This window comes from Bubalus bubalis, chromosome 2 (genome assembly GCF_019923935.1).
Source record: "Bubalus bubalis isolate 160015118507 breed Murrah chromosome 2, NDDB_SH_1, whole genome shotgun sequence".
Classification (NCBI taxonomy): Eukaryota; Metazoa; Chordata; class Mammalia; order Artiodactyla; family Bovidae; genus Bubalus; species Bubalus bubalis.
The window spans coordinates 35,044,844-35,071,150 of NC_059158.1; the positions used below are offsets into that span (position 1 = coordinate 35,044,844).

Below are 26,307 nucleotides of genomic sequence, written 5' to 3' on the forward strand. Positions count from 1 at the left end.
CTCGTGCATACTTTGAGCACTGGGATTTTTTAAAAGTTCCCAGTGATTACAATATGCAGCAAAGACACATACCACCAGATGCTAACCACCACCCTGCAGAGTGTCAAAGCACCACTTACCGATGACAAAACCAGCTTAAGAGGGACTGAGAGACTCATCCAACATCGCCCAGGCCCGGAAGTGGCCTTGCCGGGGCTGGAGACCAGAGCTCCCGAGCTGCAGTACTGGGGGAGGAGAGCCTCACCTTACAGCAGAAGTGCTGGCAGCAGAGGGCGGGCAGGTCGCGCTCGGGCGCCAGGGGGCTGACACACACGGGGCAGTGGTCGGGGCGTGCGGGGGCGGCCTGGGCCCGCGGCACGCGCAGCCCGGCTGCCAGCAGCAGCGGCTCAGGGTCATCGCTGTAGCTCTGCAGCAGCTGCTCGGCGCCCCAGTGGGAATGAGCCAGGAGGTGCTGTGCCACGTCGGGCTCCAGGTTCAACGTCTCCTGCACCTGCCGCACCGTCTGCTCCATCAACCCTTCCACCTCCTGGGGGCTCATGGTGCGGCCCGCGGGCAGCTGGAGGGAAGCCAGGGCAGCCACGGCTTCTGGGCTTGAGGGAGACAGGGGTCAGTGGTCAGTCTCACTGCCCTGCTTATCCAACCCGCTGGCTGGAGCCCACCCTGGCCCCCCAGTCCTCACTTGTGCATCTCCGTCCACACTTGCTGAACCAGCCTGAGGATCACCACCCACCGACAGAGCACAGCCTCCACAGAGCGTGTGCAGTATGTGGGGGTGGGGCTGGCGGTCAGTGACTGAGGCACTACTGGAATCTAGTGGGCAGGGGTCACGGTGCTGACTGACCTGCAGTGGATGGGATGATCACACTCAGGTCCCTCCCCTAATTTTCCCAGTGTGTCCAGTGAGAGAAAGTCTACAGCCTCATTCCTCAATGTGAGGGCTGTGGACCAGCAGCCTAAGTGTCACGGGGAGCTCCAGTGAATTTGAAAATGTGTGCGAGTGGAAGTTTGAGAAAGATGACTCTAGAAAACTCGCATTTACACAGTCTGAACAGCCGGCGTAAAAGCAGAACAACTCCTGGTGAACTGCAACTGAGGTAAAGAGCTTTAGGGTGCCAGCCAGCTAGCGGAATCCTATGGCAAATTCCTCTGGAGAACAGACTTCCTGAAAACTAGTCAAAGAATTTGTATATTTCACGAAGCAGAGTGCATAGTTAGTACTCAATATGTGTCTGCCTAGTATTTCAATTCTGCTTAGAATGAAAGACATCCAGAAAGGAGTTTATGAGTCTTGGACTCCTACATAAGGAGTCTGGGGACAGCAAGGCCCCTGCGTGGGAAGGAAACAAAGGGGTTGATGACGCTGGCAGTGGGGATGAGGACTAATATCTCTCATCAGGGACAGGGAAAATGGCACTAGACAAAGAAAGAAATGACATGTTTTTGTTCTGGCAGCCTGGCTTTGGCACTATGACCCCTCCCATGTCACTGCGGTGCCATTCGTCCTGGGGGGCCCTGCAGCAGGGGGCACGGGGCTAGCGGTGGCTACCTTATCTTGGAGGTCTCAGAGGTCTGGCTGCCAAAGAAGGGGATCTCTGCCTGGCCCCGGCAAGGCCCTGAGGGCTCCGGGGTGGCGTACGTGAGGATCTGGGGCCAGTCATCCCGCCGTTCCACATAGCCCTGGCCCAGGAGGTGAAGAATGCAAGAGAGGACATCCGTGCTGGTACAGGCCACACCCCCAGCAATGGCGCGGCCCAGGCTTCCAGGAGGATTTGGACCCTTGTGCCAGGCCTCCAGAACCTGGATGGGAGGTGAGGAAACAGGTGGGCTGCGGTTACCCAGAGCAGCCAGCCTCCGACTTTGCCACTTACTGCCTGACTGTGGATCAGTTACTAACTCATGCCTCATTTTTCTTATCTGTTAAATGGGGATAATAATAATAGTAGTAATACCAACACCACCAATCTCATTGTATTTCTGTGTAGATTAAATGACTTAATCATCGAAACTCTTTAGAATAGAGCCTGGCAAACGGTCAGCACTCATGTCTGGTCTCCACCTTCTAACTTTCCATCAGGAATAGAAAACCCAGATGGAAATGTCACCCACCTTCCCCGTGATGCCCCCTGCCCCCCACTCCACCCCCAAGCATGACTCCCTCCCCTTCCCCCAACCATCAGGGTCCCCTGTGCCTACCAGACAAACCAGCTGGTCAATGTGGAGGCCCTTCTCCCCGTGGGCTTTGAGAATACGGACAAGAAGACAGCTCAGGAGGTTCCTCTTTTGTTCCAGGGTCCGGCCTTCATCCTTCTCCACGTTCAGGTATGTCTGGGGAGGCAGCAGCCACAGGGCCTCCCCACGGGGCCGGAGCCCAGGCTCCCGGAGACGCAGCACACCTGGAACCCGCTCCCAGTCAGCACCCAAAGAGGGGAAGGGACAGACGAGTGAGGGCAAAGGGGACTCCATTCTCATCCCCTGTATCTCCCCCACCTGGAGAGCCCACCCCTGGGAGCAGGGGCTCAGCCCAGCCCCACCACCTTGAACCTACCCCTAGGTGGGAAGTCCTGGCCCTCCTGCAGGGTCAAAGGGCCGCTGTCTGAGGTGAGGGGCAGGAGGGCCTGGAGCAGCAGCTCGGGGCTGAGGCCAGAATTCTTCAGCAAAACCTCTACTGACACCTCCTGGGCCGGAGAAACAGGGCCAGTCAGGAGCAGATGATCAAGGCAAAGGAAAAGAAGGAGGGAAAGAAGGTGGGACAGAGTTGAGGAAAACAGTGACAGACGAAGCGGAGGAGACAGAGAGGCCAAGGAGCTGAGGCACCTCCGTCCGATTGAAATGCAGCAGCAGCCACATCTGCACGGTGGACACATGCAGCGTCTGGTCCCCGAACTGCAGCTCCGCCCGGCCCAGCCACGTCCACTGCAGTCGCCGGTGTGGCCCCACGTCCAAGACCGGATGGTTCTGACCTGGGAGAGTGTCGAGGGAAGAAGTGGAGACAACAGGGGAAATGAGGGGTCAGGGCTGAGGCGAGCGTGCAGCATTCGCCAGGCTCCGCTAGTCTCTGTGGGGAGCAGGGCCCAGCACTCACACACACACAGACACACACTCACACACACATGCCTCATCCAGCGTCCCGAGCACAGCCCTTCTGTGTCTGCCACAGGGGTCTGGGAGCCCACCCCGTGCCCAGCCCTGTGCCCGGTAAGCTCCACAGCAGAAACAGCAGAGAGGACAGCTGGGCTTTGCTCCCAGGAAACTTGACAGTTTTAGAGATCTGCTAGGCTGAGTCTCTGCCACCCGCTGTGAGCCTGGGGTGTTTGCTCAGACTAGAAAGCAAGGATGCTGTCACGAGGAGAAGGTACCAAAAGGAACCAGACTGGGAGGTGCTCTCTGGCCCAAGATGGGACAATGTGAATGTCAAAAAAAAAAAACAAAAAACAAAAAAAACACCACACCCGTGATGGACTGAAAAACATGAAATGTTTTAAAAGCCATGAGTTCATGATATCTTTTATTTTTCAAAGACCTCATGGGTATCTTTGGATGAAGCTACAGAACCAATACATTATTTTAAAAAGTGGTTAAAAAAGAGGGAGAGGAAAAGAGAATCAAGCCTTTCCTGTATAAATGGACCTTCCAGGTAACCAAAAAGCTGATGAGAGAAAGGTTCTCTCTACAGACAGAGCCTTCTGGCTAACACATGGAGAGAGGATGACAAGAGTAGAATGTCACTAGCTCCTAACCCTAATGGTAATGAGAATGAATGTCTAGCGAACAGCTGATGGGAAATTCTATATAATGTATAGATTGGACAGATGATGCTGAAATCCACTTTAACATCACACAGAAAGACAACCTCCTGAAGGAAGTACATGATACCACCTATGACATGTCCTTGCCTGAGAAAATCAACGCAGAATCTAAATAAGCTGCTACATCTGAACACCTAAATATCGGTCTTCAGGAAAGGAGGCGACAGAGGACCGTGCTAGAGGACACTAGGTAGACACAATCCAGCCTGTGGACAGCTCTGGACAACCAGCCAGCCCTCCACAAACAACTGCAAGAGGGGGGGGAAACTGAGGCAGGGATCATACACTGAGGGAGACGGGAGACAGAACTCACCAAACGCAAAAGGGGGCTTCATTCAGATCCTCAATAGGCCAAAAAAACCCACAAAAAACTCTAAAAAGCTCAAGATAATTAGGGAAATATGAATACTGACTGTATATCTGATAAGATTAGGAACTACTACTAATTTCTATAAGTTTGATAATTATAGAATCCTGGCTTTTAAAAGGAGTCTTTATCTGAGGGGTGGGGAAAGTGGGTGGGGTACAGATGAAGCAAAATTGGCCGTGAACTGATATATGTTGATATACTGAAGTTTATTCTGTCTGCTTTTTGGTATGTCAAAATTTCTCACAATAAAAAGATTTTCTAAATGAAGATGAAAATAAGCCATTCTAAAATAAAAACTGATAAAAGTTTTCTAGCAATATTTCATCAATTAAGAAACTTCTAAATAATGTACTTTAGGAGGAAAACTGAATTCAAAAAGAAGGATCAAGGTACAAAAGGAATAGTGACTAAAGCAACTGGTATGATGGTGAATCCAAACTGAATAAAACAATAATAATAATCACCAGCTGGGAGAGAAACAAAGGTACAAGATGGGGATCAGACTGGAATTAAGATTTTCTATGGTCCTTCCATTTTTCAGGGAGATGGGAGGTGACATTAACAAGTTAAACTTACATTAAAAATATAAGAGCAATCAACTATAGAAACAGAATGCATAACTTCCAAAACTGATAGAGACAAAAAGGAATTTTTTAAAAATCCAAAAGAATAGAATACACAAAAACCCAGGGCAGAATCACATCTGTTAGTGTTCTACCGAACTTTCTTGCTTTAACTGTATGTTTTACATACTCCTGTATATATTAAATAACTAAAATTTAAAATTATAAGAAAAGTAAACCAAAAATAAAAGTCGAATGTTATTACTTATAATAACTAGACAAAAATTGATCATTCAAAAACAGAGATTAGAAAACAGGTTCTAGGTATTAATATTTTAAATAAAGACATGTCTAAAATATAAAAAGAAGTCAAAGTTAAAAGTACAATAAGGGAATTCCCTGGAGGTCCAGTGGTTAGGACTCACTGATTTCACTGCCAGGGCCCAGTTCAATCCCTGGTTGGGGAACTAAGACCCTGCAAACTGCAAGGGTGGCTAAAAAAAATTGTAAAATGCTACTAGGGGAATTCTGATGACAGTAGAATACTGGCAGGCTTTAAAGTATACTGCCAACAGATTGCTTATTAATAGTAGCGGGGGAAAAAATATTAACTGTACAGTGGAAAAATCAAACTGCCTCTTGACCAGGCTATCAAAATTAACATTACTAACAAGGAGCGGATGGTAATCCTGTGCTTCCATGTATACTATCCTGGGAAGATATAACATCACTTAGTACTCTGGCCAGGAATGTGCAATGTGAATCCAGAAATACATAAGCTTAAAAGGAGGAATTAGGAAATTTTAAAGGATTATATCTCCTTTAAAATTGTGTCAGTATCATAAAAGACAAAGAAGGCCTGTGGAACTGCTCCAGATTAAAGGAGACTAGAGACACGACAACTAAATCAACAGGTGCTCCTGAACCGGATCCTCTCCAGGACTGAAAAAAAAAGACATTATGGAGTAATTGAAAAAACTGGAATATGGAAACTAGATTAAAAGTATTATATGATTGTTAAATATTTGAAAGTAATAAATGGAGTGCTGGTTTCATAAAAGAACATTTTACTCTTAGGAAATGTATATTATTTAGGGGCAAAGAGCCAACATATACACGATGGTTCATGAAAAAAGTATACACACATATACATTTATAGACATGTATATGTACACAAAGAGCAAATTAAAAAAGCAAATGGAGCAAAATGTTAACAACAGGTAAACTTGGATGAAGCGTTTATGAGGAGTTCCCTGATGGTCCAGTGACTGAGAATCTGCCTGTCAATGCAGAGGACACAGGTTCAATCCCCGGTCTGAGAAGATTCCATATGTCATGGGGCAAACAAGCCATAACTACTGAGCCCATGCGTGGCAACTACTGAAGCCCTCGTGCCTAGAGCCTTTGCTTCACAATGAGAAAAGCCACCACAATGAATAGCCTGCATACCGAAACTACAGAGCAGACCCTACTCACTGCAACTAGAGAAAGCCTGTGCATGGCAACACAGATCCAGTGCAGCCTAAGATAAATACATTTAAAAAGAAAAGAGTTTATGAGTGCTCTTTATATTATTCCTACAATTTCTTTTCTGTAAATTTATTTCCAAATTAAACAATTTTCAAGTAAAAGGACAACTGAATCTTATACTTAAAATGGCTAAAATGGCAAAGTATGCTAGTCATATTTTACCACAATAAGAGAGACCTCAAATAATGATCAAGCCAAAAGAAAACAGTAAAAGGATAGAAATAGACATACCAGAAAGATACCAATCAAAGAAAGCTGGTATACCATTAACACCAGATAAAAACAGACCTTAAGAGAAAAAACTTCACTAGAAAGAAAGATGGTCATTTCATGACAATAAGGCTTAACTGACCACGAAGATTCTAAATCTACAGAGTCCTCTATGTGGTAGCCACTCACCACATGTGGCTATTTAACATTAAACTCTAAAGTACATAAAATTAAATACTGAGTTCCTCAGTCACACTAGTCCCATTTCAAGTGCTCAATAGACATGAATGGCTGTCATTTTTGACAGCACAGAAAAGAACTGTTCCATCATTGCAGAAAGTTCTATTATTATTGCTATATAAAGTTCTATCTATTATTATCTACTGTTAAATGATTTTAACCTTGTATCTGATAACACAGTCAAAAAATATATAAAGTAAAACTGACGTGACTGGAAGTTTAAAACTTCACTATTGTAATGGTAAGTTTTAGCATACTTCTCTAGGTAATAAATCAAGCAAACAAAAATAAGTAAGGATAGAGATTTGTACAACACAATTAACAAGGTCAATTTAGAGGAATAAATAGAATCCTATATCCAACGGTTGAAGAGTACACATTCTTCTTCATCACACACAGAACACTTATAAAATCTGATCACCTACTAGGCCATGAAATAAGACTCACTCAATGCAAAGATTCAGAATCACAGAAATCACCTTCTTTGGCCACAGGGAATGAAGGTTAAAATCTAAACCAAAAGATGACTAAGCAAAAAAAAAACAAGTTTGGAAACTTAAAAATATATACTTCCAGAAAACTAATAAATCAAAGAAACAAAATGGAAATTAGAAAATTCTTAGAACTAAACAATTATCAAGTACTACATGATAAAAATTTATGTGACGTCCCAAATATCCATAATTCATGCAGTGGAATGTGAATCAGCAACGCAAAAGAACAAAGTTAATGATGTAACTGGCAACCTGAAAAACTCCCACAGACATTACATCCCGTGAGAGAAATCAGACACTGCAGGATACATGCTCTATGATTCCATCTGTATGATGTTTAAATTAGAGGCAGAAACCTACGATGAAAAGGGAGAATAGTAACTTCTCCTGGAAGAAGATACTGACTAGAAAGGGGACATGAAGGAGGAAGCCTTCTGTTGTGCTGGCAACGTTCTATGTCTTGATCAGGCAGGGGGGCTGCTTACAGGAGGGTATACGGATATAAATTTCATTAAGCTATAATTAAGATTTGTGTACTTCGTTGAATACTAACTCTACCTCAATTAAAAAAAAAAAAAAAAAAACTCTTCAAAACAAAACAAAAACCAAGAACTTACTGAAGGCAGCTAAAGCAATGTCGGTAGGAAATGAACAGCCTTAAATACTTTCACTTGAAAACCAGAAGTCTGAAAAGACTAAAAATGAAATAAGCATGCAACTTGAAGTTAACAAAGGAAAAACAGAGCAAGTTCATATAAAGGTGAAGAAAATCAGAGAGAAATTAATGAAGATCTAACCCACACTTCTCCACCCTTCCTTCCCTAGCGATGCTTCTATCCAGAGACCACTTTGCTTCCTATCTATACATTCCTGTCCAAAGAGCCTCTCTCCTCCTCCTCTCTGAGATGCCACCCCAACTCTCACCCCAATCTCCAACTGCCTGTCCCTATCTCCTCACTCTGGTTGTAGAAACTGGAGAAGCGGTCAAGGGCATCACAGAATTCTGTGGGAAGGCACTTTCTGGGATGGTACAGGTAGCAGAGAGGGGAGACCGGCCAGCAGCGTGGTGACAGGACCAGTACAGAGACTGTTGGACTTGAATCTTCGATAAAGAGCTCCTTCTCGGCCTCCTCTTCCTCCTGAGAGACAGAAGGATTCCAAGGGCTCTTGGGCTCCCTTCTTTGCTCCAGACTCTCCTGCTCGCCTATTCTCCCACTCTTTCCCTTGCCCTTACCGCCTCTTCTTCCAGGCCCTGTTCCTCCTCGTTCTCCTGCTCCAAGAACAGCTTGTCCAGCTGCTGGAGCTGGTACACGTGGAACTGGCGCTGCAGCTCCTCCGAGGTGCTCAGGCTCCGCAACATCTGCTGGGGGAGGCGGTTGGGGAAACAAAGGCCGATCTGCTCCAACACGGCCCCCTCCAGCCAGCTCGAGCCCAAGCTCAGGAGACGGTCCGCCATGTAGTGCCTGCAGCGGGCACAGCCCAGGCCGAGCCTCAATGTGGGCGCTCGGCAGGGCCTCCCGCTCCAGAACACAGATCCCCCTGTTGCAGCCTGCCTCATCCTCCCCCTCCCCAGGGCCATGGCCATCTCTGCATCTTAACCTCACCTCCCCACTGCACCTCCCTTGCCTTCCCTCTAAGACGCAGGTCTCCCCCACCCTCAGATTCTAGGCCTCGCACACCCTGCCTCTCCAGATCCGCACTCACTGGTAGAAGTGCTCAAAAGTCGTGGCGAGCTCCAGGCCAGAGAGGACCATGATGGGCTCCAGGTGCCACTGGAGCCGCCCCAGCACTTCCACTCCAGGGGTTCCACCCATCAGGCCACTCTGGATCTGCTGGTCAATGTGCCGGGCGAACTGCTCACTCATCTGGGGGCAACGGAAAGGGCGGGAGCAAACCATGAAGAGGGAGCAGAGTTTTGGGGGTGGGGAGAGGAAGCAGATGAAAGGGCAGAGCAGAAGGGGCCCAGCAGGCCGCTGGCCCCGCACTCACGTGGGCAGCGGTGAGAAAAGACTGCTGCAGCAAGGCGCCAGAGAAGCCGCTGCGCAGGGCCAGCGTGAAGGCCGCCCGGGGCCCGAAGAGCTCCAAGCCTGCCCTCTGCAAGCGCTCGTAGAGTTTACAGTAGCGGGGCACGAAGTCCGGGGCCCTCCAGGCCGCAGCCAGGAACGTGCTGACCTGAGGAGATGGGAAATCGCAGCCCAGGGGCCGCCCAGCAGCCTCGGCCCTGCCCGGACCTCAGCGCCCCTGCCTACCTGCTCCTGCACCACACTCAGCCAGCACTGCGTCATGTTCCTCAGGCTGCTGCTGGGAAGGGCGGGGGGAGGCCCAGGGCTCCGGTCCCGAGCCTTACTGCTCTTGCTGGCTGCGGACACAGAGGGCAAAGGAACAGGCTCATCTCAGCCGCTGGGTGAGTCCCAGCGTCCGGGGAACTCAGCCCCGGGAAGGCCCATGGCAAAGCAGAAAGGAAGAATAAAACTCAGAAGAGAGGAACCAGACAGAACCGCCGCCCAGCTTCTTCATTCAGCCGGCCACGGCCGGGACTCACGGGGCCGGGCGGAGGGCTCAGGAGAAGGTCCGGGAGGAGGCTCCACGTGTACCAGCAAGTGGCAGAGGCGACGCACACGGGAGGCAAAGGACGCGGCTCGACCACGGGGGTTCCGAGAGCTCTCCCTCTGCTCCAAGTACTGATCCAGCAGCCACCCCAGGGAGCTCACACCTTCCGCATCTACAAGAAGACAGGTCAGGAACAGGCCTCCATGGGGGACGGAATGGAGAACCTGGAAAGCAGAGGGGAGAAGCGACTGCACGGAAAGGATTTGGGGGCGGCAGGGCCCTAGTCCTCCCCTCACCAAGGTCTGCTTCTGCTGGAGTTTGGGGACGTGGGCACAGGGTCGGGGTGGGGAGGATTCAAACACCAGAGTCTCAGGGAGCAGTCCCTGGGGCAGGGAGGGGAGGACACTGAGGTGATAGGCCTTCGGGGACAGAGACAGGAACCAAGAGAGCCAAGAGCATTGACTCAGGTCAGCCCTGGGGATGATTACAAGGAGCAGGTTAGTGGGGCCGCGGTGGGGGCGGTTACCCGGGCAGGTGATGTTCTGCACCAGGGGGCTGACCAGGGCCTCCCAGCAGGTCTTGCCCAGCGCCTGGGCGGCCTCTTCATCAGGGAGGAAGCGATCTGCAAAATTCTGCTCGTGACGCAAAACCCTGTTCAGTCTGGAACAAAGACTGTCTGGTCAAGGATTAAAGACGTCCCCAGGCCTCCACCCACCTGCAGTCAACTCTCAATCGCCCGCCCGGATGAGCTGGTCCTTCACCCTACCCCCCACACACACTTCTGGTCTCTGCTCGGCTCCCTGGCTCCCTCCCACGGCTGCTGCTTGATCCTTCAAACGCCGCTCCCCTCCTGCCCCCACTAACCGTATCTCCTTGGCTGCACCCTGCCCACCTACCTGGGACAGAGCTGGAGGAGGCGCTTGCGGTCCTCCGCAATGTCCCGGCTCCAGGCTTGGGCCCGAATGGTGTAGAAGAGACACGTACGGCGACACAGCTGCTCTCGGAACAGCGGCCAGAAAGTGGGCTTGGGGCCAAGGACCTCCACACCCCGGACCCGGGTGTCAATGCCGCCCTGCAAGGGGCACAGTTCTCACCCCCTCGGCTCCCTGGAGGCACTCCCGCCTCTCTGGAACTCAGCAGGCTCCTGGGCCATACAGGGCAAGCAGACAGAGGACCCTTGACCTAAGCCTGGCCCCCGAACACTGGAGAACCAGCCGCTAGGGAGATCCTTTGCTTCCTCCTGGACCCTGTGCCCCCCAGTCCCCCACCCCACCTGCTGGCAACGCTTTATGCGGATCTGGATGATGGGCCAGACGCGGCTCAGGTTCTCCAGGAGGACCACCCGGCTGGCGGAGGGCATCACATTCACCTGGCGGGGCGGGGAGAAGAGGTAGAGACAGGAGTAGAGCTGGAAGACTGCTGACAGCAGCCGAGTTTGTGACGGTGTGCGCCCCTCACCTCTCCCATCCCACGCCTGTGGATCTATGCACCTCCACAGCCCTGATTCCACTCTCGAAGCTTACAAAGCAGTGCCTGCCCGGGAGGAAGGGATGTGGGAGCTCCACAGGCACTGGGTCCACCCGCTAAGGCCCCTGGGACCAACAGAAGGATGGAGAGTAAGGGGGAGCCCAGGCACGGGGTCCCCACCGTATTGAGCTCCGTGTTGATGCAGCTGGCGCTGTCACCCCCAAACACCACCACCCGGGCTGGCATGTAACTCGAGTCCTCACTGGCCACCAGAAGAGTCAGCTGCCTGGGAGAGGAGAAAGGACTCAGTCAGAAACAAGGGCCCTGATCTTGGTGCAAAACGACTTCTGCCCACCACATCCTCTTCAGAATCCTGTCCTCTGCTTAAGCGTTGGTCTTCCCCAGGCTCCCTGCTCTTCCCTTAACCTTCCCCCAAAGCGATTTCACTTAAACCCATGGTTTAAGCTGAAAGTTAACACCTGAAGGACTCCAAATTCACGTCTCTACCCTAGACCGCTCTTCTGAGCTTGCATGCCGCGTATCTGACAGGACCATGCTGTGCCCACAGGCACCTCCAGGTCCATGTGCCCACACGGATCGGTCATCTGTCTGCAGAAACCTGCTCCTCTTCCCACTTCTCTCTTGGCAAAGAATGGGCACCCATCCAGCTATCCAGCTAGGACACGTGACGTCTCCCTCGTGGTCCCCCTCATCCAGCCAGCGGCAGGTACCGCAGACCACCTCTCAAGCTCTCCTCTTCCACCGCCTCCTCACCGTCTATTCCCGTTCCCGCCGCCTCACTCAACGATCATCACTCAGTAAACCTTCCAACTCTGTCCTGGCCTGCCAGCCAAATTCACATAACTGCCAGAGCTCTCTAAATAAAAAAAACCTACTTTTGTCTTTTCCCCTCTTAAAATCCTTCAGTGGCTCCTCAAATTTCAGAATAAAACTCAACTGATTCTGCCTCCTTTTCCAGCTTCCTCTCCTGCCACTTCACTACACAGACCCTTCATCCCAGCCAAGCACAATTACTTCAAGTCCCCCCAGTACATCATTGCTTCTTGCTTCCATTCTGCACAGATGCTGTCCCTGTATCTGTTGGCCTCTCTCTACCCAGTCAATTTCTACCACCAACTTAACCCATTCAGCCCCTCTGTCTGCAGCCTCCTCTGAGATCTCAGCTGGCATCAGGATCCAGTGCACCTGTCAACTATCACTTTTTTCTTACTCTCTCTTGCTGATTTTCCAGCCTGGCTCCCCAGTAAGACTGTCGGATCCCTGCAGACAGGCCCCTTATCTCACTGTTGGTGGGGCTCCAGGCCCTCGCAGGGTACCTGGCACAGAGCACACAACAAACGGATGCCCACACGGGGAGTGGGTAAGCTGCTGCTCTACCTCCATCAAAGAACAGGGTGGTGACGTGTGTCTGGTGGAGGGAGCAGGCTCGGGGAGAGAGGGGAGGTCTACCCTGTGCTCAGGGAGATCAGGCCGACACGTGTATCTGTTCATTTCACAAAATGGGTGTAAGGTCCCTCAGGCACAGGGCGTCTAAGTTGGGGTTGAGTGTATGTAGTTAATTCTTTGAGGACGTATACTGGGGCGTATCAGAACATTCGTGTGCGTGGACACGGGTGTGCTCACACCTCACAAGAACACCGCGGTGCATGTGGAGGGTGATGAAGTGGGAGCCGGTGCTGCCGTTGGACTCCCAGTAGGTCTTGGGGTTGCGGTCCGTCAGCTTGCTGGCCCGGTGCGAGTTGGACGACACCTCCAGCTTCTCCCAGCATTTGTCCTCCTTCACCTCCACGCTGGAGCCTGTGGGCCCACGGGAAGCCTGGTTAGTTGAGAGAGAAGACAGGAAGGGGACGAGGGAGCAGGAAGGGAGGGGGAGGCAGAGGCTGGGGTGGCCGCAGGAGGAAGCAGATGGGGGGGCACGAACCCTGGCAGAGATGCCTGAGGAACACGTCGAAGAAGGGGATGTTGATGGGGCGGTGGGTTCGTCTGTGGTCTTCAATCTGGCCCAGCACCATCTGCAGCCGGGACATGGAGAGAAAGGGTGTGGGGAGAGAAAGGGTCCCTGCAGCAGGGACACGGAGATACACGTGGAGAAAGAGTCAAGAGGCGACAGAGCGCTCAGCCCCTTTCTCCAGAATCCTGGCAGAACAGAACCACGCGGGGCAAGGGCTGGGCAACAAGGGCCTAGATCCGCCACCACTCGTGCCAAAGAGGGACAGCGTGAGGCCCCTCCCCCGCCTCCCACCTCCCTCAGCCTGGACCTGCGTGCTGCTCACCTGAATGCAGCCCGCCAGGATGCTGGAGGTAAGGTTACTGTAGAGCTGGGCGTGCTTCTCACATTCTGTCACCAGGTCCCGCAGCTCACAGGCCAGCAGCAGCTGAGCCGAGTGCTTCTCCAGCACCTTGGTGAGGGCGTCTTTGGCTCCCAGGCAGCAGAGCACCACTGCGTAGTCCTTGTGCATGGAGGCCAGGCGATACAGGAAGCACAGTAGCTCCTGAACGATCTGGCCCAGAGATGCCAAGATTAACACAGGGACGCAAAGGGCAGGCTGAGGGGTGGCCTTAGATGTGGGGGTGCGGTGGCTGAGATTTTGGAGAACTTGAGAGCAGACTACCAAAGATAGGCTGGCACAGAATGCTGGGGGGAGGACCCGGGGGTGAGGGGCAGAGCTTGGGGACAGCTCCCCAGGCTTCCTCCTGCCAGGACCAGCTGGTGCCTGAGCCTTGCCCCACAGGGCACACCCCCCATCCCCAAAGGCGGAGAGCAGGGACTGCATGGACTGGGGAATGTGGACTTCTCCCAAACCCAGAATCTAAAATTCAGGCACAGCGAGAAGGCCTCGGTTCTGGGGACCCTCAGATGACACTGGCCTCCTTCCTCCACTCCCTCCCAGTGTCCCAGCCCGTCCAGGCTGGCTGTGCCGTGGGCCCCCCGGGCCTCACCAAGCAGCTGGTGCCCCGGGGCTGCCTTGCCCTGCCCACCCTGGCCAGGGCTCGGGTACCTCAGAGTCACTGCCGGGGCCATTCAGACAGTTGAGGCAGGGCTCCAAGACCTCGTGCCAGGGGAGGACCATGGCCTCAGTGTGATCCAGCAGCTGGGTCATGACCCTGGCGAGGGGTGGCAACAAGTGAAGCCCCTGCAGTCGGCCAGCTGCCCTTGCCCCCGACAAACAGGTGCCCACCGCCCCCCCAGCCTCTCACCTCAGCGCCGTCAGCAGCAGGGTTTTATTGGGCCCGGGGGCGTCCAGAGTCCACAGGAACAGGAGGAAGGGCTGGCTCTCCTGCTGGAGGCGCTTGAGGAGGGGCCTCACGGCGCCCCCCGGGCCACCCTCTCGGCATAGCACGCGCTCCAAGTCCAGGAGGAGTTCCGCAGACGGGCCCCCCACCAGGGATCGGATCAGCAGCTCAGGGGACCCCTCCTGGCCCTGGGTGCTGGGGGTCTCTGGCGCTGCTGCCCAGACACATGGAGGGAAAAAAATGGGTATGAAGGAGAGTCACACAAGCTGGTCAGACTGAGATGCACAGATGCAGAAAACCACCCCCAAACTGCCCCCCTGCCCCGTTGTGAGGACATCTACTGTTTCTACTCGACAGTGGCGGACTTCTTTTTCTGGCCCCAAATATATAAGTTTGTTGTTGTTCAATCACTAAGTCACATCATACTCTTTGTGACCCCATGGACTGCAGTCTGCCAGGCTTCCCTGTCCTTCACCAACGCCCAGAGTTTGCTCAAACTCACGTCCATTGAGTTGGTGGACTAAATATATATCTGGCTATATCCGAAAAAAAAAAAAAAAAAAAATTGGTATGGCAAATGCTATCAAGTTAAACAGCACAGTTTTAATTCATACGGTCCCACTACTCTCTTTGATTACTACATGTGAGCTGTGCTACTATACAAGCCAACAAATACTACCTATTACAGGCAGGTCCCCATACTACCAAGCGCGGTGGCTTCAGAAGTACAGACTAAAAGACACAGGGCCTATTTCGATTTGCCCCCAAACGTCTAGGTTTCACTTGTGCGTTGAATACAGAGACTTCCTGCACTACGGTATCGATATTTCACATTCTATGTCACAAACTTCTGTACCATAAGTTACAATTCCTCTACAGAAGGCCTCTATAGAAGTCATTTCAACCGACCCTGCAGTGACCAGGAAGAGTGGACTGCACTCAGCTCAGACAGATGGGAGCCCTTTCATGTTTATACAAAGAAGACCAATCTCCCTGCACCTATCCTAAACGTCCCCTCTCCTCCTCCTGGTCAGGAAGTCCTACTTGAGACCTAACCTGAGCACGAAAGCCCTCATTCATTCCCTGAAGGGTCATCGTGTCTTTCTACCAAGGAAGTAGGATGTAAACCTGAGCCCTCCGGCCGCGGTGGGGACCAGCTCCTCAGCACACCCACTCCCTCCACGACGGTACCTGAGTGCTCGGGGCTGCCCGGCGGCTTCGAGTAGCGATTCAGAAGCATCATGAGGATGGTCCGGGTGGTAGGCATGGGTTCTGTCCCTGGTGCTATGCCCGAGTGTCTAAACAAGGTGTCTCTCAGCTCGCGGGTGATGATCTGGTCTCCCAGCGTGTGGTGATTGCATAAAAGCAGGTTGAGCAGGAGGAGGCCGTTTCTCACCGCGGAGGAGCACCTGGGAGGAGGGAGGTGTTCCCGGAAGAAATTGAAAGAGAATGAATGTGATGGAAGCAGGGAGGTGGCACAGAGGGAGGAGCCCTGAAGCTGGGGACAGAGGGGTTCCAGGGGTCCCTCTGAGGCCAGACACCTGGCCTCCTGACCTCAGGTCACTCCTCCCAACCCCAGGAAAGGACAGGGGTCTCTGATCTCTGGAACCTCCCCACCCTCAACCACTTAGCCTCTCTTCTAGCCACCCCAAGCAGGACATTTCATCCAGAGACGACAGTGGGGAGGGAGCTTCTGCGAAGCACAAGAGCCCGGGGCAGGGGAGCGGCAGGGCGTGGGGCTTAACAGGAGTCTGGCATTTGGGAAGGGAGGTCCTGACCCCTCTGTGTTCAGCATCAGGATCACAGCAGCAGGGAGAGTGAGGAGCAGGCTCTCGGAGTCCGGGCGGGTGGCTGAGTCAATGCTGGCAAAGATCTCCCTGGTCATCTGGGCGTCAAACAAAGGATGGACGGAATCTTGGCTGATGACAGATGTGGGGATCTCTGAGGAGCTGGCAATGGCCAGCATCTTCAGCGCCTGTGTAGGGGGTGTGGTGACAGAGTCAGGAGTGGGCACAGCCTCCGTGCAGAACAGGAGAGAGAGCCGGACTGCATTCTAGACCTCAAACTCTGGGGCAACTGAGCTGTTTGCAAATAGAAATTTAAGAGGCAGTGATGGGACATCAAAGGCTTAAAAAAAAAAAGGAAGAAAAGAAAAGAAAGCCAACCAGAAAACCCAAGGTTCTGGGGTAACATGAGCCTGCAGCTTCTCTCTGCCAGGACCGAGATTCGATGAGTGCAGGGGTGGGTGGCCACCCGTGTGCAGTGTCCCCTCCGGACGGAGCCCTTTCACAGCCTCAATGTATATTCAAGACTTTGCTTGAAGCCGTCTTCCATCTCACTTAGCCGCTCCTCCCTTTAAAAAACCTCTCCCTTGAGTTCTGTAACTTCTTGTCCTCCCGGTCGTCCTACCTCTCTGGAGTTCCTCTAATGCCTGATCCCAACCACGGAAGCTCTGAGTCGCCCTTCTCCTCAAACTCTGCACCCCACCCCACCCCACGCAACTGTGGCCTCTGCCCTGCTGCTGCTACCATGGGGATGCCAACACTCCCACCCCCGTCCCCGGGCCGCCAAAGCCAGTATCCAGCCTGCCTGGATGAGGCTACTTGGGTTGCCTCACAGGCAAAGTGAGGCTGGAATTATAGGAAAAAATACTTGGAATGTGCAGACATGTTGGCTGGTTCTCAGAGAAACTGAAATTAGGATGAACACTAAACCATCGGAGTGGAGAAGGTCTTGGCTGGTGAAAGGGCTGATTCTGGAGAGGAAACCTCGTCAGGATGGAGGACAGAACTTACTCCTCAGGACGATCCCCTGGTGAGGGCTGGACCCATCAAGCAAATGCCACCTCACAATGAGGTTTTCTCCCTTTGGCTACATTACCCTCCCCACTCCAAGCTGAATTCTGGACACCTTAAGTTATAAACAAAATGATACAATTCTGTTATAGGGCAAGAGTTTGAGTTTAGAAGCATTTGGTCATGCACTTTGAAAGGATCAGGAAATTCTTTGAACAGACTGGCCTGGCCTGGACTAGGAATGCTTGGCTGCTCTGGGGAGAAGCAGCAGCAGGCTGACCCCGTAAAGGAAGGGCCTGTCGGCCTCCCCCAGGCAAAGACCGCCTCAAGAGCACCCACGCTCCAGTTCACAGGACTGCCGGCATCCACGCTCAGAACTGCTCTGGACATGGCCTGCCTGTTCCCTCAGGGAGCCTCAGGTTAAACGGAGCACACACTGCCCAGACCTCCCCACCAGCCTGACCCTCTGTCTGCAGCACTCAGGAAGCCAACTCTTCCTCCCTGAACGAGGGCCTCCTCTCCCCACTCCCTGGGCCTGGGGTTGGCAAGGCTGCAATGCAATGTTGGCTTGGCTTTACCCACATCTGGTGAGGAGGTATTTTCTGTGTTCCGAGACCACTCAGATAAAATGGCTAAAAATTACTCTGTCACATCTAAAAATTTTGCCTTTAATCAGACACTAGGTTGTTAATAAAAAGCCCTGGAAAAGTCAACATACCTAAAAATCCAACCTGGCTTTCTCTGTACACCTCTTCCTCTTTCAGAGTTCCCCACTCCAACCACCCCTGCTGCTCACTTTAAACCTGAGAATCATTCTCAGAAACACCTTTCTCCCTGCTTCCAGAGGCATTTTGTCTCCTGGACTCCCCCGCTGGATCTCCTCCATCCCAGTGTCTCCTCCTTGTCTGAATGACCACAGAACCTCCTCAAGGCCAGCAGAGCCCACCCCTGAGCCGCCCGCCCTGGCCCTCACTCTACCGCCGGGCCCGGGCCACTCACTGCCAGCCCCGCCTGCTGCACCAGGACGGAGGTCTTGTATTCTTGCATGCAGACCAGCACGGCGTAGATGCCGCCTTCCCTGGCAAAGAGCGGGCGCCACTCGTGCTTGGTCATGAGCAGGTAAAGAAGCCGCAGAGCCAGCACCACCACCATCTTCTCTCCCACCTGGTTGGTCAGCAGCTCCACCAGCGTCTTCACCAGCTTCTCCCTGAGAGAGGAGAGACGTCGGGGTTTCCCATCCCAAGAGTCTCACCTGACTGCCCGTCCCAGCCTGTCCACGAAGATCCAGTCCATCCCCCGACCTCTCCCTCCTGCTGCCCGCTCCTCTGCAGTCTGTCTGTCTCAGGCTCTTCTCCTCATCGAGCAGGCAATATAGCAAAAGGGTGATGAGCTCTGGCTCATCTTTTCAAATGAGTCTATAAATTCACCACAATGTTAAATCAAAAGGCCCAAAAGGTATTATTATTTTTTTTTTAAAGGGCAGGGCTTCCCTGGTGGCTCAGTGGTAAAGAATCCACCTGCCAACAGCAGGAGACACGGGTTCGATCCCTGATCTGGGAAGATCCCACAGCTCATGGAGCAACTAAGCCCGTGAGTCACAACTACTGAACCCATGTTCCCTGCTGAAGCCCGTGCAGCCCAAAACTTGTGCTCCACAAAGAGAAGCCACTGCAATGAGAATCCCATGCACAAGTGGAGAGGAGCACCTGCTGGCCGCAGACAAAAGTCTGCACAGCAACTAAGACCCAGCACAGCCAAAATAAATAAATGAAATGCCCTTACCAAGAGAAAACTGTTTCAACTGCTCTACAAAAGATCTTTAAAAAAAAAAAAATGACAAGCCGACAAGTGCATAAGAGTATGGTAGCCTGCAGGATACTCTTGCCCTCAGGCTTATGCTAACAAAGACTTTGTACTGAAATATTTTTGTTTCTATTATGAATAATCTATGTCATTATTGTTGCACACCAGATGATGAATCCTGATGTAAAATATAACTAAAATCAAGAGGGGAAAAAACCCCGACAGATTTAGGCACAGAAAGAGAAAATAAAATAGGCAAGAATAGTCAAGGACTGGTTGGAAAGAAATAACTGTAGACTTGCCTACTACTTATCAAAATAAAAACTTATAATAATTAAAACTCTGGAAATACGGGGTAGCCAAACAGATGAACAGATTAGAAGAGCGATAAGGGAAGCATCTCAGACAGGTGGGACTGCAAGGACCATGCAAAACGTGAGGCAGAGACATGTGGCTATCCATCTGCAAAAAGGAAGGCTGGAGCTCTGCTTCACTCCACTTGCAAAAATAGACTGCAAACAGATTTTAAAATATATGTGAAAAGTAAAGTCACAGATATTTTTAGGAAGTATAGGAAATATTTTTACAGTCCCAGAATGCAATAGACCCTCTTCAAACCTAGGAACCATTAAAAAAATGTTAAGAAAGATAGCTGCATGAAAATCTAAAAGTTCAACATAATAAAAGATACTAGCCACCAATTTAAGACCCTGAGCACTTAAGCTACAGAAAGGGTCAGGTGAAAACACAGATTTGAAGGGAAGGAAGCAGTGCCTGCAGAATTCCTGGGTTACAGTGAGCGTCTCAAGAGGAAAAAAGCTGGACTAACATTTTTCTCCCCTGGGCAGAGATGGTGAAGTTGGTCTGGGAACTAGGAAGGAATGGAGGACAAAAAGACAAATCCTGAGAAATAACGCAAATAAAAGCACTGAAAAGGTTCTGTGTTTATTCCTGCCTTTTGTGTTGGACAACAGGGTTTGTTCTGGGGTTTCAAGGCCTGGAGGTGCAGGGATCCTGGGGCCCACAGAGCCATAACTCCACCAAGTTCCGACGGGGACCAGCAGCCAGAGCACTAATGATCCCTCCCCGTATAGAGCTGCTTTCTGTCTTCTCTCATGGGCCTTACGATGACTACAATGTGAACCAAACGTATTTCAAATATACATCCCCCTCTCTGGACCCTGATTTACTGTAAACAAGTTAATATACAGAGGTGATGCACATGAATAAACAAAGAAATATGTAAGGATGTTTACTAAAATGTCAACAGTGACTATCTCTGCATAGAGGCCTTTCAGATGATCGTTATTCTCATAACTTTCATTTTCTTATAGGGATCATATATATTATTTTATATTCAGAAAATAAAATAAATATGATTATAGAAGAGACAATATTTGGAACAGCAATAATGAATTAATATCCAGAATGTCTTCAAATCAATAAAAAAAAGACAAAGACCCAGTAAGAAAATGGGCAAAGGATAAGAATATTTATAGCAGAATACAAGAAGCGCATGCAAATATGCCTAACTTCTCAAGAAATTAAAGACAAAAAGATACCGATCACTTTAAAATTTTGGCAATCTGATAGATTTTTGAAAATGATAATAGCCAGTGCTGGCAGGTGTGAAGAAAAATAGATCCCTTAGAACACTGTATGTGAGAGAACAGACTTGTAGTTGCCAAATGGGGGAGGAGGGTGGGAGAGGGATGGACAGGGAGTTTGGGAGTAGCAGCTGCGAGCTATTATATATAGGCTGGATAAACAACAAAGTCCTACTGTATAGCACAGGGAACCATATTCATATCCTCTAATAAAAGATAATGGAAAAGAATATGAAAAAGAATATACAAACAAGTCACTATGCTATAGGCAGAAATTCACATAACATTGTAAATCAACTATATGCTTCAAGACAGTAAAATTTTACAAAGTAAGGCTACATTTGATTTTGGGTATAATCATATTGCAGAGTCCAAGGCGGCAGTGAGAACGAGGCAACACCACGCGGACAGACATACTGTATGCAGACACACTGCATGTAGGCAGAAAGCTGCAGAAACAGAGTGTGATCACATATACTAAAACTCAAATGCAGAAAACGCACTAACAAATATAAGCCTCTAGAAGGTCTGAAGGATACGTGCTTGGATGTGTGGCAACAGAAGTAAAATGGGACTTTGACTTTTCATTCTCTGGATCTTTTAAAATAAGAATGCAATGGTGTACTATTTGTAACTAAGAAGTATTTTTTAAAAATTTTAGAGGACTTCCCTGGTGGTCCAGTGATTAAGAATTTGCCTTGCAATGCAGGGGACGTGGGTTCGATCCCTGGTCAGAGAACTAAGATCCCACATGCCAAGGGGCTTTAAGCCTGCAAACCACAACTACTGAGCCTGTGTACCACAACGAAAGAATCCATGCACTGCACGTGAAAGACCCTGCGTGACGCAACTAAGAGCTGATGTGGCCAAATGAATTCATTAATTATTTTTTAATTTAATAGGAAAAAAGTAGAGAGGGAGAAAAAAAATACTCAAAAGCCAAAAGGACCTTGATTTGAATCCTGATTCTATTATCTGTCATACTGGGCGAGTTACTTAAATTCTCTAAGCCTCAGTCCCTGACCCACACAGTGGATAAGAATAGCATCAGGTTTCCCTCTGGAGATGGGAGGATTTAAAGAGAGAATGCTTATAAAACTTTAAGCACAAGGGCCTGGCACAGAACAAGCGCTCCAAGAATATTAACCATCACAGAGTCCACCTTCCTGCTCAGTTACGCCTCAAGCTGGCCCTTCTTTCCCCCAGCCTTTCTAACTCTTGATCTCCTAGCTCCTTCCCTCCCTACCACTATCCTCCCCCAACTGACAGCTTAATCCGTAAACTCCACTTCCCTCCCCAGGGTTCTAACCTCAGGAATCTGTCGGGACGGACCAGAGGGTGGTCTTGCTCCGTGACCTCCTCCACGGCCTGGGAGAGAGCGCAGAGTGCTGAGAGCTGCAGACTGGTGTCCAAGCTGGAGATCTGCACAGTGGCCACGACTGCTGCCACGTACTGGTCCAGGGAGCTGCGTGGCCCAGGACCCCGCAAGGCTCTAATCATTTCTGAAAGTCGTGAGGGAAAGGCGGTGGCTTAAAAAAAAATAAAACTGCAGCATCTTCACCTTGGAACTCTCTAACGGTCAAGCCCAATTATCCTACTGACGTTTAAACACCCTATTCACTACTGTAGCTTGCACCCAGAATGTTCCCAACTCTGTGTGAGGGATTTAATAATCAGGCAATGAAGATGACTTTATTCTAGAAGACAGACCCTCCTTTTCCAGGGACACTGAAGGAAGGCAGCAGTGACAGGCTGTACGTAATCAAGGTCCAAGGAAGGAAAATGGATGCACGCTTCCAGTGCACTTTCTCACGCAGAAGTGATCTTGCTCCACGGCGCGCCCTCCCCGCTGACGACCCACTTCTCTGGGGGGCACCCAGGACTTGCTCCCACCTCTCTGCCCTCCCCTCCCAGCACCTGACTCACCACTGGCTGCCTCCTTCATCCCAGGAGGGAGAGCCATCCCCTCAGTCACCAGAAGCTGGTTGAACAGCTGCGAATCGCTCTGTGCCATGGGCAGCTCGGTTTTTCCCTTGACCGGCTCTGCCTCTGCCTTGAGGGGCTCAGCCTTCACTTTGGGGGACTCGGTCTCCTCCTCTGAGAAGGTGGCCTCTGACTTTGACTCCTCTTCAGGATCCGGGGTACTGGAGTGATTTTGTGAGGACGACGAGCCACTCAGAGCGTCGGGCTGCAGCCCGTACTTGGTGTAGATCTGGGAGTTGAGCAGGTCGCTGAGGGTGCTGCCCTCAAACCGATTCCTGAGAACCTGCAGCAGACTCTCTGCCATGGCCACGGGCACAGAGATTTCACCCAGGGCCTTCTCACCTAGGCTCTGCCAACAGAAAGGCATGTACTTCAGGAAGGAGCAGACACCAAGGGCCTGGGGACAGTAACAGGAGGTGGGCCACCTCCCACTGGGGCCTTAAACACTGCCTGCCTCCTAGACCCTCCCAGCCTCTGCCTTATCCCCAGGGAAGGATTCCTTGGCTCTCTAACCTCTAAGCTCTCTAACCTCACTCCACCCTCCCCTAGGCAGTCCCACAGGGTGAACTACATTCAGTTCAGTTCAGTCGCTCAGTCGAGTCCGACTCTTTGCAACCCCATGAATCGCAGCACGCCAGGTCTCCCTGTCCATCACCAACTCCTGGAGCTCACTCAGACTCATGTCCATCGAGTCAGTGATGCCATCCAGCCATCTCATCCTCTGTCGTCCCCTACTCCTCCTGCCCTCAATCCCTCCCAGCATCAGAGTCTTTTCCAATGAGTCAACTCTTCACATGAGGTGGCCAAAGTATTGGAGTTTTAGCTTTAGCATCATTGCTTCCAAAGAAATCCCAGGGCTGATCTCCTTCAGAATGGACTGGTTGGATCTCCTTGCAGTCCAAGGGACTCTCAAGAGTCTTCTCCAACACCACAGTTCAAAAGCATCAATTCTTTGGTGCTCAGCCTTCTTCACAGTCCAACTCTCACATCCATACATGACCACTGGAAAAAACCATAGCCTTGACTAGACGGACCTTTGTTGGCAAAGTCATGTCTCTGCTTTTCAATATGCTATCTAGGTTGGTCATAACTTTTCTTCCAAGGAGTAAGCGTCTTTTAATTTCATGGCTGCAGACACCATCTGCAGTGATTTTGGAGCCCCAAAAAATAAAGTCTGACACTGTTTCCACTGTTTCCCCATCTATTTGCCATGAAGTGATGGGACTAGATGCCATGATCTTCGTTTTCTGAATGTTGAGCTTTAAGCCAACTTTTTCACTCTCTTTCACCTTCATCAAGAGGCTTTTTAGTTCCTCTTCACTTTCTGCCATAAGGGTGGTGTCATCTGCATATCTGAGGTTATTGATATTTCTCCCGGCAATCTTGATTCCAGCTTGTGCTTCTTCCAGCCCAGTGTTTCTCATGATGTACTCTGCATATAAGTTAAATAAGCAGGGTAACAATATACAGCCTTGACAGACTCCTTTTCCTATTTGGAACCAGTCTGTTGTTCCATGTCCAGTTCTAACTGTTGCTTCCTGACCTGCATATAGGTTTCTCAAGAGGCAGGTCAGGTGGTCTGGTAGTCCCATCTCTTTCAGAATTTTCAACAGTTGATTGTGATACACACAGTCAAAGGCTTTGGCATAGTCAATAAAGCAGAAAGAGATGTTTTTCCGGAACTCTCTTGCTTTTTCCATGATCCAGCAGATGTTGGCAATTTGGTCTCTGGTTCCTCTGCCTTTTCTAAAACCAGCTTGAACATCAGGAAGTTCATGGTTCACATATTGCTGAAGCCTGGCTTGGAGAATTTTGAGCATTACTTTACTAGCATGTGAGATGAGTGCAATTGTGCAGTAGTTTGAGCATTCTTTGGCATTGCCTTTCTTTGGGATTGGAATGAAAACTGACCTCTTCCAGTCCTGTGGCCACTGCTGAGTTTTCCAAATTTGCTGGCATATTGAGTGCAGCACTTTCACAGCATCATCTTTCAGGATTTGAAGTAGCTCAACTGGAATTCCATCACCTCCACTAGCTTTGTTCATAGTGATGCTTCCTAAGGCCCACTTGACTTCACATTCTAGGATGTCTGGCTCTAGGTCAGTGATCACACCATCGTGATTATCTGGGTCGTGAAGATCTTTTTTGTACAGTTCTTCTGTGTATTCTTGCCACCTTTTCTTGATATCTTCTGCTTCTGTCAGGTCCATACCATTTCTGTCCTTTATCGAGCCCATCTTTGCATGAAATGTCACCTTGGTATCTCTAATTTTCTTGAAGAGATCTCTAGTCTTTCCCATTCTGTTGTTTTTCTCTATTTCTTTGCATTGATCGCTGAGGAAGGCTTTCTTATCTCTTCTTGCTGTTCTTTGGAACTCTGCATTCAGATGCTTATATCTTTCCTTTTCTCCTTTGCTTTTCGCTTCTTTTCTTTTCACAGCTATTTGTAAGACCTCCCCAGACAGCCATTTTGCTTTTTTGCATTTCTTTTCCATGGTGATGGTCTTGATCCCTGTCTCCTGTACAATGTCATGAACCTCATTCCATAGTTCATCAGGCACTCTATCAGATCTAGTCCCTTAAATCTATTTCTCACTTCCAGTGTATAATCATAAGGAATTTGATTTAGGTCATACCTGAATGGTCTAGTGGTTTTCCCTACTTTCTTCAATTTAAGTCTGAATTTGGCAATAAGGAGTTCATGATCTGAACCACAGTCAGCTCCTGGTCTTGTTTTTGTTGACTGTATAGAGCTTCTCCATTTTTGGCTGCAAAGAATATAATCAATCTGATTTCTGTGTTGACCATGTGGTGATGTCCATGTGTAGAGTCTTCTCTTGTGTTGTTGGAAGAGGGTGTTTGCTATGACCAGTGCATTTTCTTGGCAATACTCTATTAGTCTTCGCCCTGCTTCATTCCGTACTCCAAGGCCAAATTTGCCTGTTACTCCAGGAACTACCTTAGAGAATCCCAAGTCTAACCCCACCACAAACCCCCTCCCAGGCATCTCCCGTCTGTAATACCTCATCCAGGTTCTCCCGAAGACTCTGGTAAATTGACTGCTGCTCACATATGTCCAACTTCCTGATGAAGAAGAGCAGCTCCCACCACTCAGCCTGGGTCAGGTAGCCCAGTTTCTCATTCTTCTGAGGCTCGGGCTGGAGGTATGGCAAAGAGGAGAGCCCGTCCACTGGCTTCCAGTCCCAGGAGGGGAGTGCTGGGGAGACAGGCACCGGGGGCCTCAGCCTCTGCCGGGGGACTGAATGGGTTTCTGAACGTCTGGGGCAGCTCCTGGTCCTGAGAGGGCTGCATGCCGCCTGCTCCTCCTCTGTTCAGACCCCGCGTCCTCGTCCCCTCCCTGGCTCACCTGTGCCCGGCACAGCAGCCCCCGCCCCCTCCTCCGCAGCCGCTGAAGCCGTGTCCTCAGCAGTCTCCTCAGGACCCAGGATCTCCAGCATGTGCCAGTGCACCCAGTACGTGCGGCCCGTCGACTGCCAGAAGACCTGGTGCGGAGGAAGTGGGGCAGAAGATGAGAGAGGGCTCAGCGCTGAGAACCCCGCACTGGGCCAGCTGGAGAGGACGGCCGGATCCAGACTTGGGGCGTGGAGCCCTCGGGGGCACACAGGGCTAGGCC

The 26,307-nt window shown here is 50.5% G+C and overlaps 1 protein-coding gene across 8 annotated transcripts in view; it reads right to left on the minus strand.

The window, feature by feature from the left end:
- Positions 1-26,307, minus strand: part of CUL9 (cullin 9) — a 38,107-nt gene that overhangs the window by 7,040 nt on the left and 4,760 nt on the right. For 6 of the 8 annotated variants that reach the window (XM_044929801.2, XM_025269519.3, XM_045162979.1 and 3 more), the window contains exons 5-31: positions 26,041-26,176; positions 25,697-25,890; positions 22,617-23,022; positions 22,000-22,192; positions 18,280-18,487; positions 16,264-16,460; positions 15,677-15,894; positions 14,450-14,699; positions 14,251-14,356; positions 13,525-13,752; positions 13,173-13,263; positions 12,877-13,048; positions 11,411-11,516; positions 11,037-11,132; positions 10,660-10,835; positions 10,290-10,423; positions 9,756-9,935; positions 9,463-9,572; positions 9,203-9,385; positions 8,918-9,078; positions 8,448-8,676; positions 8,172-8,352; positions 2,815-2,960; positions 2,546-2,675; positions 2,194-2,393; positions 1,547-1,797; positions 245-590 (exon numbers count right to left, since the gene is read on the minus strand). In XM_044929801.2, the coding sequence (XP_044785736.2) occupies positions 245-590; positions 1,547-1,797; positions 2,194-2,393; positions 2,546-2,675; positions 2,815-2,960; positions 8,172-8,352; positions 8,448-8,676; positions 8,918-9,078; positions 9,203-9,385; positions 9,463-9,572; positions 9,756-9,935; positions 10,290-10,423; positions 10,660-10,835; positions 11,037-11,132; positions 11,411-11,516; positions 12,877-13,048; positions 13,173-13,263; positions 13,525-13,752; positions 14,251-14,356; positions 14,450-14,699; positions 15,677-15,894; positions 16,264-16,460; positions 18,280-18,487; positions 22,000-22,192; positions 22,617-23,022; positions 25,697-25,890; positions 26,041-26,176 (5,028 nt within the window). Of the gene's footprint in view, positions 1-119; positions 591-1,546; positions 1,798-2,193; positions 2,394-2,545; positions 2,676-2,814; positions 2,961-8,171; positions 8,353-8,447; positions 8,677-8,917; positions 9,079-9,202; positions 9,386-9,462; positions 9,573-9,755; positions 9,936-10,289; positions 10,424-10,659; positions 10,836-11,036; positions 11,133-11,410; positions 11,517-12,876; positions 13,049-13,172; positions 13,264-13,524; positions 13,753-14,250; positions 14,357-14,449; positions 14,700-15,676; positions 15,895-16,263; positions 16,461-18,279; positions 18,488-21,999; positions 22,193-22,616; positions 23,023-25,696; positions 25,891-26,040; positions 26,177-26,307 lie in introns of all 8 variants that reach the window. The other 2 variants (XM_025269522.3, XM_044929806.2) reach the window with 2 other exon arrangements.